Source organism: Myotis nattereri (genome assembly GCF_964212035.1).
Source record: "Myotis nattereri genome assembly, chromosome: 1".
Lineage (NCBI taxonomy): Eukaryota > Metazoa > Chordata > Mammalia > Chiroptera > Vespertilionidae > Myotis > Myotis nattereri.
Window position 1 is genome coordinate 78,213,047 of NC_138075.1, and position 13,784 is coordinate 78,226,830.

The following is a 13,784-nucleotide window of genomic DNA, read 5'->3' on the forward strand; positions in this document are numbered from 1 at the left end:
TGTGCGCCAGACGCTGTGCGAGGTGCTAGACCCTCATTTCCTGGCCCCCTCCCTCTGCTTTCTCCACCCTACCCCCGTCTTCCTCCTCCTCCCATTTTAGTCCTTATCTCAGCTTCAGCGTCTGTCATTTCCCCAGCTTGCTAAGGTGGGGAAGCCAGGAGGGGGGTGAGGTGGGGAGTAGCCCAAAGGGTCCAGGCTGGAGACGCAGAGCATTGCAGGGGGCCCTGGTGGGTGGCGACGGGCTTCTCATCTGCTCCCCTCTGCCGTCCCTCCCCCGGCCCCATTTCATTCTAACTGAGTGAGCACAGTTCCGGCGTAACTCTCTGAGGTAAAAATTATCCTCAGTTTACAGAAGAGGAAACCTTGCCCGAGGTCACGCAGTAAGCGGCAGACCTTGGGCTCCAGCGCAATGCTGCTTTAGCACAGCCTCTCCTCCCAGGTCCTCTGCCTCGCTTTCCTCCCTGCCACCAGGGCAGAGCCCTGCAGGCGTCTGGGGCGGGAGGTGGGGAGAGGAGCGGGCCAAGCCCATGCCCGTGGCCAGGGATCACTGAACCCAGAGGACCCTGAGGGCCTGGGGGAGGGGTGGCCCAGGCAGGCTGCTCCCCCTGAGCCTCCTGTGCCCGACCTGCCAGGGCCTGGAACCGGCACCAAGCTCACCTGTGCGCTGCTCTTTCGGGTCTGTTGTTGCTGCTGCCAGATTCTCCTCCTCCTTCTTCCCTCTGCCTTCTTTCCAGCCTCTCCTTCCTGTAGCGGCCTCTGGGGCACGCAGGAGAGAGGGACATGGCTGTGCCGTGGGAACTATCAGGTTAGCTCGGCTTCTCCTGCCCTCCTGGCCCCCTCCAGCTCCCTGTAAGCCCTGACTTGGAGCTGCAGGCTGACAGCTCCAGGAGGGACACCCTCCAGCCCCTCCCATTCCCAGAGAAAGCACCGTCAGCCAGGAGACAGGACCTGAAGGAAGGCTGCTGAACCCTCTTTCTCTATCCCACTCCTGCAGCTTCCATTCCACAGATAACAGCCACTTCGCCCCCTGACACGCCTCCCAGCCCCTAGGCCTTCCTTGAGTTCCAACCCTGCACCTCAGGCTAAGGGGTCATCCAGGCAGGAGCTGGCCAGACAGAGGAGACCTCCAGGCTCAGGCCTTGGGGGGGGGGGGGGGTGTAGATGACTGGAGATGAGGGAGGAAAGGTCAGGGAGCCCTAAGAAGGAAAGCAGTGGGGACAAAGGGGTTGAAATTGTGATAGGGAAAAGCGACTGTAGAAAGGTGCCCAGGCCTGGCTGGTGTGGCTCAGTGGTTGAGCATCGATCTATGAACCAGGAGGTCATGGTTCAATTCCCAGTCAGGGCACATGCCCAGGTTGCAGGCTGGATCTCCAGTGGAGGGGGGTGGATAGGAAGCAGCCAATAAATTATTCTCTCTCATCAGTGATGTTTCTATCTCTCTCCCTCTCCCTTCCTCTCTGAAATCAATAAAAATATATTTAAAAGAAAAGAGAAAGGTGTCCAGGCCCTAGCTGGTTTTTCTCAGTAGTTAGAGTGGCAGCCTATGGACCAAAGGGTCATGGATTCGATTCCCAGTCAAGGGCCTGTACCTTGATCCCTGGCCCTGGTGCGGGCAAGCAGGAGGCAGCCAATCAATGTGTCTCTCTCTCTTCTCCTCCTCCCTGCCTTCCACTCTCTCTGAAAATCAATGGAAAAAATATATTGGAGTAAGGATTAAAAAGAAAAAGGTGTCCAGTAGGAGGACTAGGCTTGGAGCCAGGGTCCAGAATCTGGCCAGTGGCCTGCTCAGCAGCCCTTCTTCACCCCTCGCCTGCTCCTCAGCCTCAGGGGAGGGAAGGCGGGGCTCTGGAAAGAATAACTGGAGGTCAGGGACCCTGGCTAGCCTAGTCCTGGGGGAGCACAGGAGGAAGGGCAGCTTTGCCTAGGACTCAAGTGTTTAATGGAATCAGGCATTAGAGAGTGCCTCTCCATGTGCAGAGATGTGTGTGGGTCTCGTGTCCTGGTGTGAGTGATCCAGGATAGGTGTGTGCACATGAGTGTGACGGGTGATGCATGTGTGGTTCCTGAGTGCAGAGACAGGAGACAGACTGGAAAAGAAGGAGCAACACTTGGATAAGGAGAGCAAGACCTTATTGGGGAGAAAGCCAGGCCTTGTCACTTCTTTTGGGAAAATGCAGTGGTCACCAACCTTTTGGACCTCATGGACCCCCAGTGGTCCGTGGACCATGGGTTGGCAACCCACTGTTCCAGAGTAAAGAGGAGGTGGGGTCAGGCCTCATCCCACCCCTTCTGCACCCTCCCACCCCTGTCCTGAGGCCTGGGAGTGAGAAGTAGAGGGAGGGAGTGGTGGTCTGGAGCCTGGATTGCCACCTGAGCCCAGCAAAAGGCTCTCTGGGAACTGCATGTAGCTCAGTCTCCTGGGATGTTCTGTGCCCCTCCACTTCCCATAGGCTGGGAGGGAGGATGGAACCCAGACAAAGAGGGCAGCACAGGAGGGGCGTCCTCCTTCCTGCGTCTCCTTCACCCATTGCCTCTCCCCTTTTCTTTTCCTTTCATGGTCCTGCCCTTCTTCACTCCTTTGACAGGTTCTGTCCTTCCGGAAGATAAAGCATTTGAGACCAGAGATAAGCCCAAGGGTCTTGCTGACCAGCCTGTTTCCCATGCCCTGTCCCCCCTAAGTTTAATGAGTTGGGGAGGTCCGGACCAGAGGAGGGTATACATTCACTTCAACATACCCCTTACTACCCAGGAGTGGCCCACGGTCAGTTCTCCTTTTCTCCACTCATTCCTGAAGCTTGATGCAGCTATCAGAGAGAGACCAAAGGGGTAGGGATCTTGCTGCCCTGCCCTGAGCTGGAAGACCTTGTTCCTCTGACACCCTGCTTGGTGTGCTGCTTCCTCACCGTCACCTGAGGCCTTTAGGGGGCAGACGGCCTGCTCTTGCACAGGCCTTTGGCAGTCAGGGGTCCAGTTCCAGCCTTCAGCAGAGGAAATGACAACTCCAGCCCTGGGGCAAGGGTCCTTACTGTCCCACCACCTGGTTGCCCTAACCAACCAGGTGTGGGAGGTGTGCAAGAAGGCAGTAACCCTTGGAGTAGCTTTCCTGATTGCCAGCAGCTCACACTTGAAGGGGAGGGACATAAGGACCTGTCCTGACCCACCTACTCGAGTCTACAAGATCCCGTCCCCTCCGCCCCCTGGAGTTAGGAGGGAGGCCTGAGTACTCACGCTGATCCCTTCTCTGCTCAGAGAGTGGACATTGAGCGATGCTGGCTGCTCCCACTCAGCTCCCACCCCAGCTGGCTTTGCTTCTGCCTCTCTGGTCCTCACCCTCCTCCTTGGTGCTCCATGAAGAATAAGACAATGGCTCAGCCAGCTGGCTCAGTGGCTGAGTGTTGGTCTATGAACAAGGAGGTCACGGTTTGATTCCTGGTCAGGGCACATGCCCAGGTTGCAGGCTTGATCCCCAGTGGGGGGCATGCAGGAGGCAGCCAATCGATGATTCTCTCTCATCATTGGTGTTTCTATCTCTTTCCCCCTCTCCCTGCCTCTCTGAAATAAATTAAAACAAATCTATAAAAATAAAAGCATAATATGCTAATTAGACCAGACGTCCTTCCAGATGACCTTTTGGAAGAAGTCGGGGCTGCAAGGGAAGCCCAGGTACCTGGTGCCAGAGGGAAGCCGGTGCCAGTAGCTGGGGGAAGGAAGGCCTACTCTTGCACAAATTTTGTGCATCGAGCCTCGAGTCCTATATAATAAAGAGCTAATATGCTAATCAGACTGGAACGACAGTCCGGAATGACCTTCCGGAATAACCAGTAGGTGGGGGGTGGAGCCGTGGGACTCGAGGCAGCCAGGGGAAGAAAGGCCTACTCTTGCATGAATTTTGTGCATCGGGCCTCTAGTATATATAGAAAAGAGAATAAGACAGTGGACTGGGGAGAGTTAAAGGTTGGGGCAGCAGGCCCGGATTCAGTGTGACTGTGCCATCTCACACTGGCCCACCCTTTGCCCAATGGGCACCACAGGCCCCAAGAGAGAATGGCTTGTCCCCCCAACACAAACATTTTTTCATAGTCTGAAATCCCTCTTTTCTTCTTAGCCTTTTTAATCCTCACCCAAGGATATTTTTCTATTGAAAAAAAATTTTTTTTTTTTAAGAGAGAGTGGGAGAGAGAGGGAAAGACAGAGAGAAATATTGATGTGAGAAAAACACATTGACTGGCTGCCTCCTACAGGAGCCCCAACCAGGGCCTGGGGAGGAGCCTGCAAACAAGGGATGTGCCCTTGGCTGGAATAGAACTCTGGACCCTTTGATCCACAGGCCAACAATCTATCCCGAGCCAAACCAGCTAGGGCTCTTCTTTCCTCTCTCCTCCTCTCTTCTCTGTAGCCCTCACCCTCTACTTCTTCCCATCCTTCCCTCTGGCCAGTCCCCACATCTTAATTTCCTAGGACAGTTTGAGGACAACAGGGAACCCAAAGAGTTGGTGGTAGGAGTGGGGCACAAGTCATTAGTTCCTTACTTCCTGAATGGAAGCAACGCAAACCCTCCTCTGTCTAGAGCAGCGGTTGCCAACCGGTGGTCCGCGGACCACTGGTGGTCCGTGAGGTCCGAAAGGTTGGTGACCACTGATCTAGAGGGACTTGAAGTGGACTGCCCCCCAAAGGAGAAAGAATGAGCCAGGGGGAATAAGCTTAGGCCTCTCCTCCCGCCCTTTGGCACAATGAAGCTCCGTCCAGAAGCCTGAGTGCAGAAACGGAACAGGGCTCCAGCTTTACAAAATAAAGTGTTTGTTTATTATGAAATTAGAGATGGAGGCTCCTCCCCATCCTCCCTCTTTCCCCTTCCCCAGCTGCCTCCCACTTTCCTTCCCCTCCCCTCCCGCTGGGGCCTGGGAAGCACACAAGACAATGCCCAGAGCTGGGATGCCAACAGCCTGGCAGAGCTCCAGGGAGGCAGCCAAGTGTGTGTGTGTATGTGTGGGGCGGTGCTGGATCTTTCCCCTGGGGGTGGGCTGGCTCCCTTTCTCTGCCGGAGGCCAGGAGCGCCAGGATGGGCCATGAGTGTGGATGGAACCATGCGGGAAGGTCTGTAAAGACAGGAGAGCCTCGTTAAGCGGTAGTGAGTGGGGGAGGGCTTCGGGCCACCGGCCCCCCACACAATCTCGGGGTGCTGACCTGGGGCCGAACATCCCCTGCAGGAAGATGGGCAGCAGTGGCTGGAAGTTTCTCTTGCGTTTGAGTTGGACAACGGCAAAAAACAGAAATCCAGTCACAGGGACCCAGAGAGAAATGGGGCAGATGTGGGCAGGAGACAGACACAAGCATGTGTGTGGGGGCAAGGGAGACAGAGAGCATGAGGTTTAGAATCCAGAGACAGAAACGGCCACGGAGAAGGTGGAATCACAGTGACAGAACAGAGATTCAGTTGGAGCCACACAACCCAGGCCCAGACAGAGTTCCAGGGACAGAGGTCCCTGGAGAGAGACACAGAAGACTCAGGGGGCGGGAGGGAGGGAGGAGCGGGGCACCTGGGGGACCAGGGACACAGGGACGGGGAAAGGCTTGGGGCCCCTGGGCTGCTGCCGCCTGCTTGGACACCGGGGTTCACTCAGAGGGCCCGTGCGGGCTCCCCCACCATGGCCGGCAGGGCAGCCCGACTCAGGGCGCCGGGGGCTCCTTGGCCCCGTACAGCTCGGCCAGGGTGCGGAAGAGCGGCCCCCAGTCATCCAGCGGCTCCGCGGGGCCAGGCGCGCCGCCCGCCTCGGAGCCAAGGGAGCTGAGGGAGCCACAGGACGATCCGCGGCCCTCGTAGCCGTACACCTGCACCGAGTCGTAGGGCGGCACGCTGGGGTCCTCGTCGGCCTCGCGGAGCCGCAGCGCCAGGAGCTGCGCCACGTCGGCGGGGCCGGGGCCCGGGGCCCGGGGCTGGCGCGGCGCCCGAGCCCGGGGGAGCACGTCCCGGCGCGCGGGAGGCCCGGGGGCCGGCAGGGCCCCGTCGGGGTTCTGCAGGGCGCTGATGTCAAAGGCCTCCGTGTCCTCCTCCCCGCCGCCCTCGTCGTCGTAGGTGATGATGTTTTCCCTGACGTCCTCCTCCTCCAGCACCATCAGTGCTTCCTGCTTTTGGCGCCGCAGGGCCGCGAAGAGCACCACCAGGGCTGGGGGAGAGGACGGGCGCTGAGCCAGCGGGCGGCAGAGGGTGGGTGCCGGAGGAGGCAGTGTGGCCTGGGGGTGGCAAGCCCTAGGTTTGACGTCTAGTGAACTTCGTGTGGGCCCAGACTTCAGCCCTTACCTGTTGTGTGAGCATGGGGAGTTGCCTAACGTGTCCAAACCTCTCTGGCCCTTAGATCGATTGCTCGTATGGAAAACAGGGAAAGCATTTACCTCGCAGGGTTGTCAAAAGGATGAAATGCAATACCATTAAGTGATGTGCCCAGGGCCACCTGTGGCCCAGAGTTGGGGCTCAATAAACAGTTTTATGGCTTGTTACTGCCACTGCAGACCAGCAGGTCAGGCATGTAAGGCCAGAGCTTTTCTCTTGGATGCATCAGGCAGTGTGACAACACAGGCACGAGGGTTCCTGTAAGCCCGAGGGTGGATTTCCCTAAGTCCAGGGTCCTGATGCCTCTCCACATCCCCAAGGACCCGGACCCCACATCTGTGTCCCACTGTGGCCCGACTCACCAAGCAGGGTGCCCACACAGGTGACGATGGCGAGCAGGGCCCCGGTGCTGAGCCCAGCGGGTGGGAGCTGAGCCTCGGGCCGGCAGGATGCCACGGAGCCGTCAGGCCGGCAGCGGCACATGCTGACGGTCACGGTAGCAGTGCTGCTCAGTGCTGGGGTCCCCCAGTCCCACAGTTCTATGGGAACCAGGTAGGGGGCCTGGCGGGGCGGAGCAGGGCGAGAGGGCAGCAGCAGGCTGGCAGAGCCATCTGTGGGAGAGAGGAGGTGTTACGACATCTCCTGGGATACCTTCCCAGTAGGGTCAGGCTGGCCCATGGAGACAGCTTCCCATGGGGCAGGTTTACAGTCAGCAAACATGAGCAAAGCCACATCTCCTTTCTGTCAGGAGGAGAGACCCGATAGGCGGGCAGGGGTCAGGTAGGCTGGAGCTAGAGAGGAGCAGGGAGGCAAGCGTGGGCAGGCCACCCACCTCGGTTGTCCCGGACAGTGAAGTTGGCATCAGGGCCCAGAGGACCTTGAAGGGAGACACGGCTACTGTTGCCAGCTTCGTCTCTGTCCAAAGCCCGGATGACCTGAATCAGCTGGGAGGAAGGAAACAGGCCTGTATGGAGTGCGCAGCCAGAGGTCTGCGGTCCCAGCCCCTCTGTCTCAGCAGCTCACCTGGCCAGGGGCTGCAGAGTCACACACGAAGGTGTCGTAGGGCTCAGCCAGCTGGGGAGCATTGTCATTCTCATCCAAGGTCTGGATGGCCACTTGCACACGGGAGGCCTGTGCGGAGCTGTCTGAAGCCAGAACATGAACACATACACCCCACACACGCAGACACAGCATACATGGTGCATGGGCATGGATGTCACATGCAGCACATAGCATGCACATGCAACACATATGCATGCCATTTGCAAGTAGCAAACATTTTGCAATGAATGGAACAAGACCAAGTGCATACAACATTCATGTAGTGCCCAAGACATGTGCAATACACAATATACATTGACAGGAAGGTAGCACCCATGATTTACACAAACAATAACCCACATGTAGGGCACATACACCATAAATGAAGGGTAGATAGAAGGTGCATACAGGTTGCATTTAGACAACAGCCATGAAATACACAAGCACAGGCATACCATATATTAGGACACTCAGCATTGAAAATAAATGCAACATACATGAAGTGGATGTTCAGTGTACACAGTGGGTACAGTATCCCCCAACCCCCAGGGTCCAGATAATGCATTTTCATGCCCGGCATTGGTGGGAGGACACACACACACACACACACACACACACACACACACACCACGCCCCATCAGAGGAAGGCTGTGGTGCAGCAATGAGTATCACTTAGAATTGACCTTGGGGAGGGAGGCGCTGCATGCTGCACAGGGTACAGAGCCTGGGCACCACAGGCAGATGCAGGCCCCGCTTCTCCCGTCCCTTCGCCAGGTAGCTCCCACCACTACCCTGCCTTGCTCCTCCCTGCCAGTGGCCCCAAGAGAGAATGGAAATATGTGCATCCCTGCTCACCCTAGTGCTCACCTCTCCTAGGCTGATCCCTTTATATCGCCCTCACCCCCGACACGGAGAGAGCTGAAGGTCGCAGCCTGGCAAAGGAGGCTGAGTGGGCTGCCTGGCTACAGGCTGGGGATACACCAGAGACAGGATGGGGCTGGATCCATTCCTTCACTGCACTAAGGGCCCAGGATCTGCTAGTTGATACTGGGGTTCCAGCGGGGAGCAGGACTTGGCAGAAGGGTGAAAAGACAGTGAGGGGAAACACACACACACACACACACACACACGCACACACACGGCTGGTTATGTGTACACAGGCAGCCATAACACACACTATATATACACTCAGGAACACTCAGGGACAGGCAGGCATGCACTGCCACGTGACACACAGCTGCATGGACATAACCTATACAAGTACGATTTAACACATATGACAGCGGTGTGGTGAAAGGACATAGCTCAGACTCTGTAGCCTGACTGGGTCTGCCTGTTCCATCACTTCATCTCTGTGTGACCTTGGAAAGCTCTTTAACTTGCCTTTGCTTGAGTTTTCTCATTGTAAAATGGGGAAATAATCATACCTCCCTCACAAATTTGTGGTGATGATTAAATGAATAAATCTACATTTGGTACTAAGACCAGTGCCTGATATATAATAAGTAATAAGTTATTATCTGTCCATAAACACTCACATATATAAAACAACAGACACAACCAGCTACGTGTACCTATCATTATACACATTCAATTAGACATATGCATAAATAATGTAAATGTAATTCTACACACTCAACTACATATACATATATATAGACATGTACTCATAAATATGTATGTGAGCATATGTACTTTTCATACACATGGGATTATATTCACAAGTAAGTGCACAACACACAGACACGCATACATTAGCTCTTGACTGACATGCAAACATCTACACACCACAGTGACAACTCCCATGGATGGGACACAGCAAATGTAGTGCACCCTGGGCCTGGGCAGGGGTGATAAGGGGAGACTGACAGGGGGCGGGGGCTCCCTGCCTCCATGGGCCAGAGCTGCCTGGAGAGAGGCCGCTGAACCATGCTGCTGGTGACTGGCGACTGACAGGGGCAGGAGAGGAGCCAGCCTTCTCCCCTACCTTGAGGATTCCCCACAAGGCTTCCCTGGGAGTGACCACTAGGGCCCTCCAATCAGCCCCCAGGGCAGGTCCCAGCCCTTCCCCGGCCCTTGGCTTCAGCCTGAAGCAGAGAGTACACAGGGCGGGTCTACCAGGGTGCAGGCTGGGATTCTTAGGGGTTGGGAGCTATTTGAGGTTACACTTACTTTGGAGATGGGAAAAGTCAGGTATAGGAGTGAATTTAAGGTCAGAATGCTCTAGCAGACCCACCAGCCTAGGAGAGCAGGCCTGCCTGATGGTGGTGATCCAGACTGGGGACCCAGTACACGGGGGAGGGTCCGATGGCAGTACCCTTCCTCCCCCCTGCGCCCACGCTCAGGGACAGTCCCTCTGCCAGGAGGCTGCTGCCTTCTCCAGGGCCTCCGGGGGCCCAGGACTCCTCACCAAGCTCTGTGGCCAGCACCGTGAGGTTGTGCCAGGCTCGAGCCTCGCGGTCCAGGGGCACAGCTGTGCGGATGGTGCCGTCCTCAGGCTCGATGGAGAAGCAGCGCTCCACATCCGAGTGGGGGAGGATGGAGTATCTGGTGAAGACAGAGTAGAACTGGGGCTGATCTGGGGGCAGGGCCACAGCTTGCTGCTCTCCGCCCCCCCCCCCTCCTTCTGTTCCCCTTACTGGGCCTCCTGCCCCATGCACGCACAACCATAACTCACATAGGGTCCCCGTAAAAGACAGTGTCCCTGGGAAGTCATCAACATTAAATACCTGTCATGAAACTCAGGGGGACTGGGTTTCCTAGGGGTCGGGGAGAGAGACAGAAAGAGGTAGAAGTGGGGAGACACTGCCTGTCTTTCAGACTCTGGGCTCTGTTCTGGGGACCCCGGGATCTGTGTTCTAGCTCCACTCTGCCCCAGACCCACTGTGGGGCCTTGGGCAAATGGTTTAACCTCTGTCTCCCCAACTGCACAATGGGCATGAGACCAGCTCTTCCCTCAGTGCTGGGCGGTGGGAAGAGGGGTTCTTCTCTGGGTGGGTGGTGACGGGCTTCTCACCCCAGGTTAGACGCCCAGCTCTGCCACTCACTGACCGGGTGACCTTGGGCAAGTTACTAACCCTCACAGGGCCTAGCCTCGCAAGGCTGGTGACGAAGACGCTCCTTCATAGGGCAGTTGTGAGAATTAAATGTCAGTGTGACAGGCTGAGGGTGTGACCCGGTGAGAGCGACCAGGATCAAGCACACTTGGCCGATGACATCACATCTGCTTGCACTGCCACTAGGAGGCACCTCTCTCACCCACCCAGAGGGATGGGTGGAGAGTCAGGAGTGTGGAGCCAGGTCCTCCGGCCCTCCCCTGGCCCCAGGCCCCCAGGGAGGGAGACCTCTGCCAGGAGGCAAGTGAGACATCCTCCAAGGGACTAGACCGCCCCTGGGCACCTTCCCCCAGGCCTGGCCCTGCCCTGACACCCTCCACTCACCTGATCAGGCTGGCGGGGGAGTCCAGGTCAGTGGCTGAGACCTGGCCCACCAGGGTCCCAGGAGCCTTGTTCTCGGGCACCACCAGGTGGTAGGCTGCCTGGGTGAAGGCGGGAGGCTCTGGGGCATCCTGCACCGCTATGCGCACTGAGGCCACATCCTTGAAGGGCCCTCGCCGCAGGTAGGCTGGGTCAATGAGCGTGTTGGTGGCCTCCACACGGAAGGAGTAGGAGTGACGGGTCTCAAAGTCTAGGGACTACGGCAGGGGAGGTGGAGTGACTGAGACATGTAGAAACCAGGCAGGCCCAGGCTCCCGGAGGGTGAGGAGTCCTTTCCCCAGAAGCACCCAGTGGCCTTGGTGGTCAAGGGAGGGCGCAGACGACTTAGTGAGTAACTCTAGGTCTATCCCCAGCTCTATCACAGACTCTGATATATGAAGTCTTGAGCCCCAGGCCCTCATCTGAAAGATGAGGGGATGGCCATGATTTCTGAGCTCTAAGAGCTTCCTGGGTCTGTTCTACCCCAGCGAGAAGTGTGTCCCGGGGGCAGGAGGTGGGTATGAGTGAGTCTGCAAGTGTTAGCGGACAAGAGGCTAACCTTTCGGACAGTGAGGAGCCCATCTCGACCTTGGGCGTCTGTGCTGATGCTGAAGGCCTCGGACCCCTCCCCATCTAGGATGCTGTATGCCATGAGGGCGTTGTCCCCCAGGTCTGGGTCCTGGGCCCGAAGCCGGCCCACCAGGGTGCCTGGCCCAGCTGTCTCCACCACCGAGAACTGGTACAGGCCTTGGGGGTGGATGGAGGGGAGACATTCTCAGAGAGGTCCCCCACCTCCCTCCCTCCCCCAGCACTTCCTTCTTCCGGAGCCTGGCTGGGGGAGGAATGGGGTGGGTGGTCAAAGGATGGCTCAGGTGGCAGCACTGGCCCCTTACTCTGAGGGAACTTGGGGGGATTGTCGTTGACATCGCTGAGGGTGACCGTCACCGTAGTACTGCCCGACAGCCCCCCCATGTGGCCGCCCATGTCCTTGGCCTGAATCACCACCAAGAACTCCTCCTGTGTCTCTCGGTCCATGTTGGGGATGGCGGTACGCACGACTCCTAGGGAGAGACACACTGGGTCAAGGGGTGCCTCTCCCATGGCTGCCCCACCACTCCTGACCCCTGTCCTCACCAGTCTGGGGGTCCACGGAGAAGAAAGGCAGTCCATCCAGCACAGTGTACACCAGCTTGGCGCTGTTCCCATAGCTGGGGTCATCGGCGTCGTGAGCAGTCACCTGGATGACTGATGTCCCTGTGGGGGATCCCGGCACCCCACTCAGCAGGAGCAGGCCCAGGAGGGGGAGAATAGTAGATGAGGGGAACCCAGACATGAGCAGGCCTGAATCGAAGGATTCGGTTTTGGGGCAGAAAGCAAGGGGACGGAGAAAAGAGGAGGTGGGATCTGCGTGTTTAGACTTGGGGTACTCACCGACGTTGGACATCTCGGGAACTGTGGCGTGGTAGGGCCCGAGGGGGAAGATGGGGGGATTGTCGTTGATGTCCTGCACCTTGATGATGAACTCTGATGGGGGCTCCAGGGGACGGTTGGAGGCTCGGTCCACGGCTTGGGCCAGTAGCACGTACTGTGCCTTCTCCTCCCGGTCCAGGCTCTTGGTGACATGGATATTGCCTGTGGCCTCGTCAATCACAAACACGGTGCCTGCCCCCTCCCCGGTCAGCAGGTACTTGGTGCGGCCCTCACCCCGATCCACATCCGAGTGCAGCTGTGAGGGTCAGGGGAAAATGGCAGCAGGTTCCACACATAGGAACAGCAGGTTAAAGAGTCTAAGTCTAGGACTGAGTGGAGTGTTAGGAATCCTGAGGGACCAAGGTCATTGCAGAAATGATGAAGTGACAGGGCAGGGCTTGAGAGTCAAGGTAGCCATAGGAGGGCTTGATCCTTACCTTGCCAATGAGGACGGGCTCTGGACCGGCATATTCCTCGATGACAAAGAACTGGTTCCACACCCAGCTCCTTCGGGTCCGCAGCAGTGCTGGTCCTGGGCCCCTCCGGGCCCCTTCCCAGGCCCGGGCTGGGGCTGCCAGGCGCCCCATGCAGCCCCAACCACCCAGCCAGGCCAGCAGGAGCCTCACCAGGCCCCACATGTTTGGGCTCTAGCCAGGGCTCTGTTCACTGCCCCCAGGTGCTGAGGCATGAGCTGACTGGGGCAGAGGGGCACATGCTGGGGCTATCCCATGGATCCACACCTGCAGGACAGGTAGCTGTTCAGGGTCAAGGAAACACTTAACCCTCCCTAAACCAGAGGTAGATGCTCTATGGAACCAGACTCCCCCTGCCCAGAACCCAGACGAAGACAGAGAGCAGACAGTCTGGTCCTCCCCTCCACCCGGCTCTGCCTGTATTCACCTCCAGCCCTCCGAGCTGATAAATCTCCAGCCAGTCAATTCTGAATAGAGAAGCTGGGGAAGAAAACAGGCGAGGGGGTGCTGGGAGGGCATGAAAGCCCATGTTGCACATGCAGCAGGGGCTGGAGGAGATGGGTGCCACCCGGGAAAGGCTGACCACCCGGGGGTTGGGATGCGTGGAGTTGTGTGGGGTCAGGTTGAAATCACAAGGAGTGCAGCCTGAAACAGGCTGGAGAGCCCTTGCAAGTCCCTCCCCCCGCAGGAAGCTGCCCCCGGCCCACACTGCCAGCTGAAGTCCTTGAAAGGGACCTGGGCTCATGAGGCAGAGTGCGGAGCCAGAGCTGAAGGAAGAGGGGGTAGAGTTGGGGGCAGAGCCAGTAGACTGGGGAGGAGGAAGAGACACAGGGTGATGGGGGGGGGGTGAAATCAAGACTGGACTGTCCAGCAGAGACAGACAGAATGGCAGTGAGACTGAAGGAGAGAGCAAAGGAGGTTGCCTGGTGTCTGAAAGGCAGACAAGAGTCATAGGTACCGGTCTGGGGAATGGAAGCGCAGGGGCAGAGGGGCTTG

At 57.7% G+C, this 13,784-nt stretch overlaps 1 protein-coding gene across 1 annotated transcript; it reads right to left on the reverse strand.

The window, feature by feature from the left end:
- Window positions 1–4,783: 4,783 nt before the first annotated feature.
- On the reverse strand, window positions 4,784–12,953 carry CDH24 (cadherin 24; the record flags this gene model as incomplete). The annotated part of the gene is made up of 12 exons (XM_081107570.1): window positions 4,784–5,096; window positions 5,185–6,164; window positions 6,691–6,939; window positions 7,161–7,272; window positions 7,352–7,473; window positions 9,687–9,916; window positions 10,810–11,063; window positions 11,405–11,592; window positions 11,739–11,906; window positions 11,980–12,099; window positions 12,277–12,571; window positions 12,753–12,953. The coding sequence occupies 11 exons, from the start codon at window positions 12,951–12,953 to the stop codon at window positions 5,668–5,670; spliced, it is 2,436 nt and encodes an 811-aa protein (XP_080963696.1). The 3' UTR covers window positions 4,784–5,096; window positions 5,185–5,667.
- Between the last annotated feature and the right edge of the window lie 831 nt (window positions 12,954–13,784).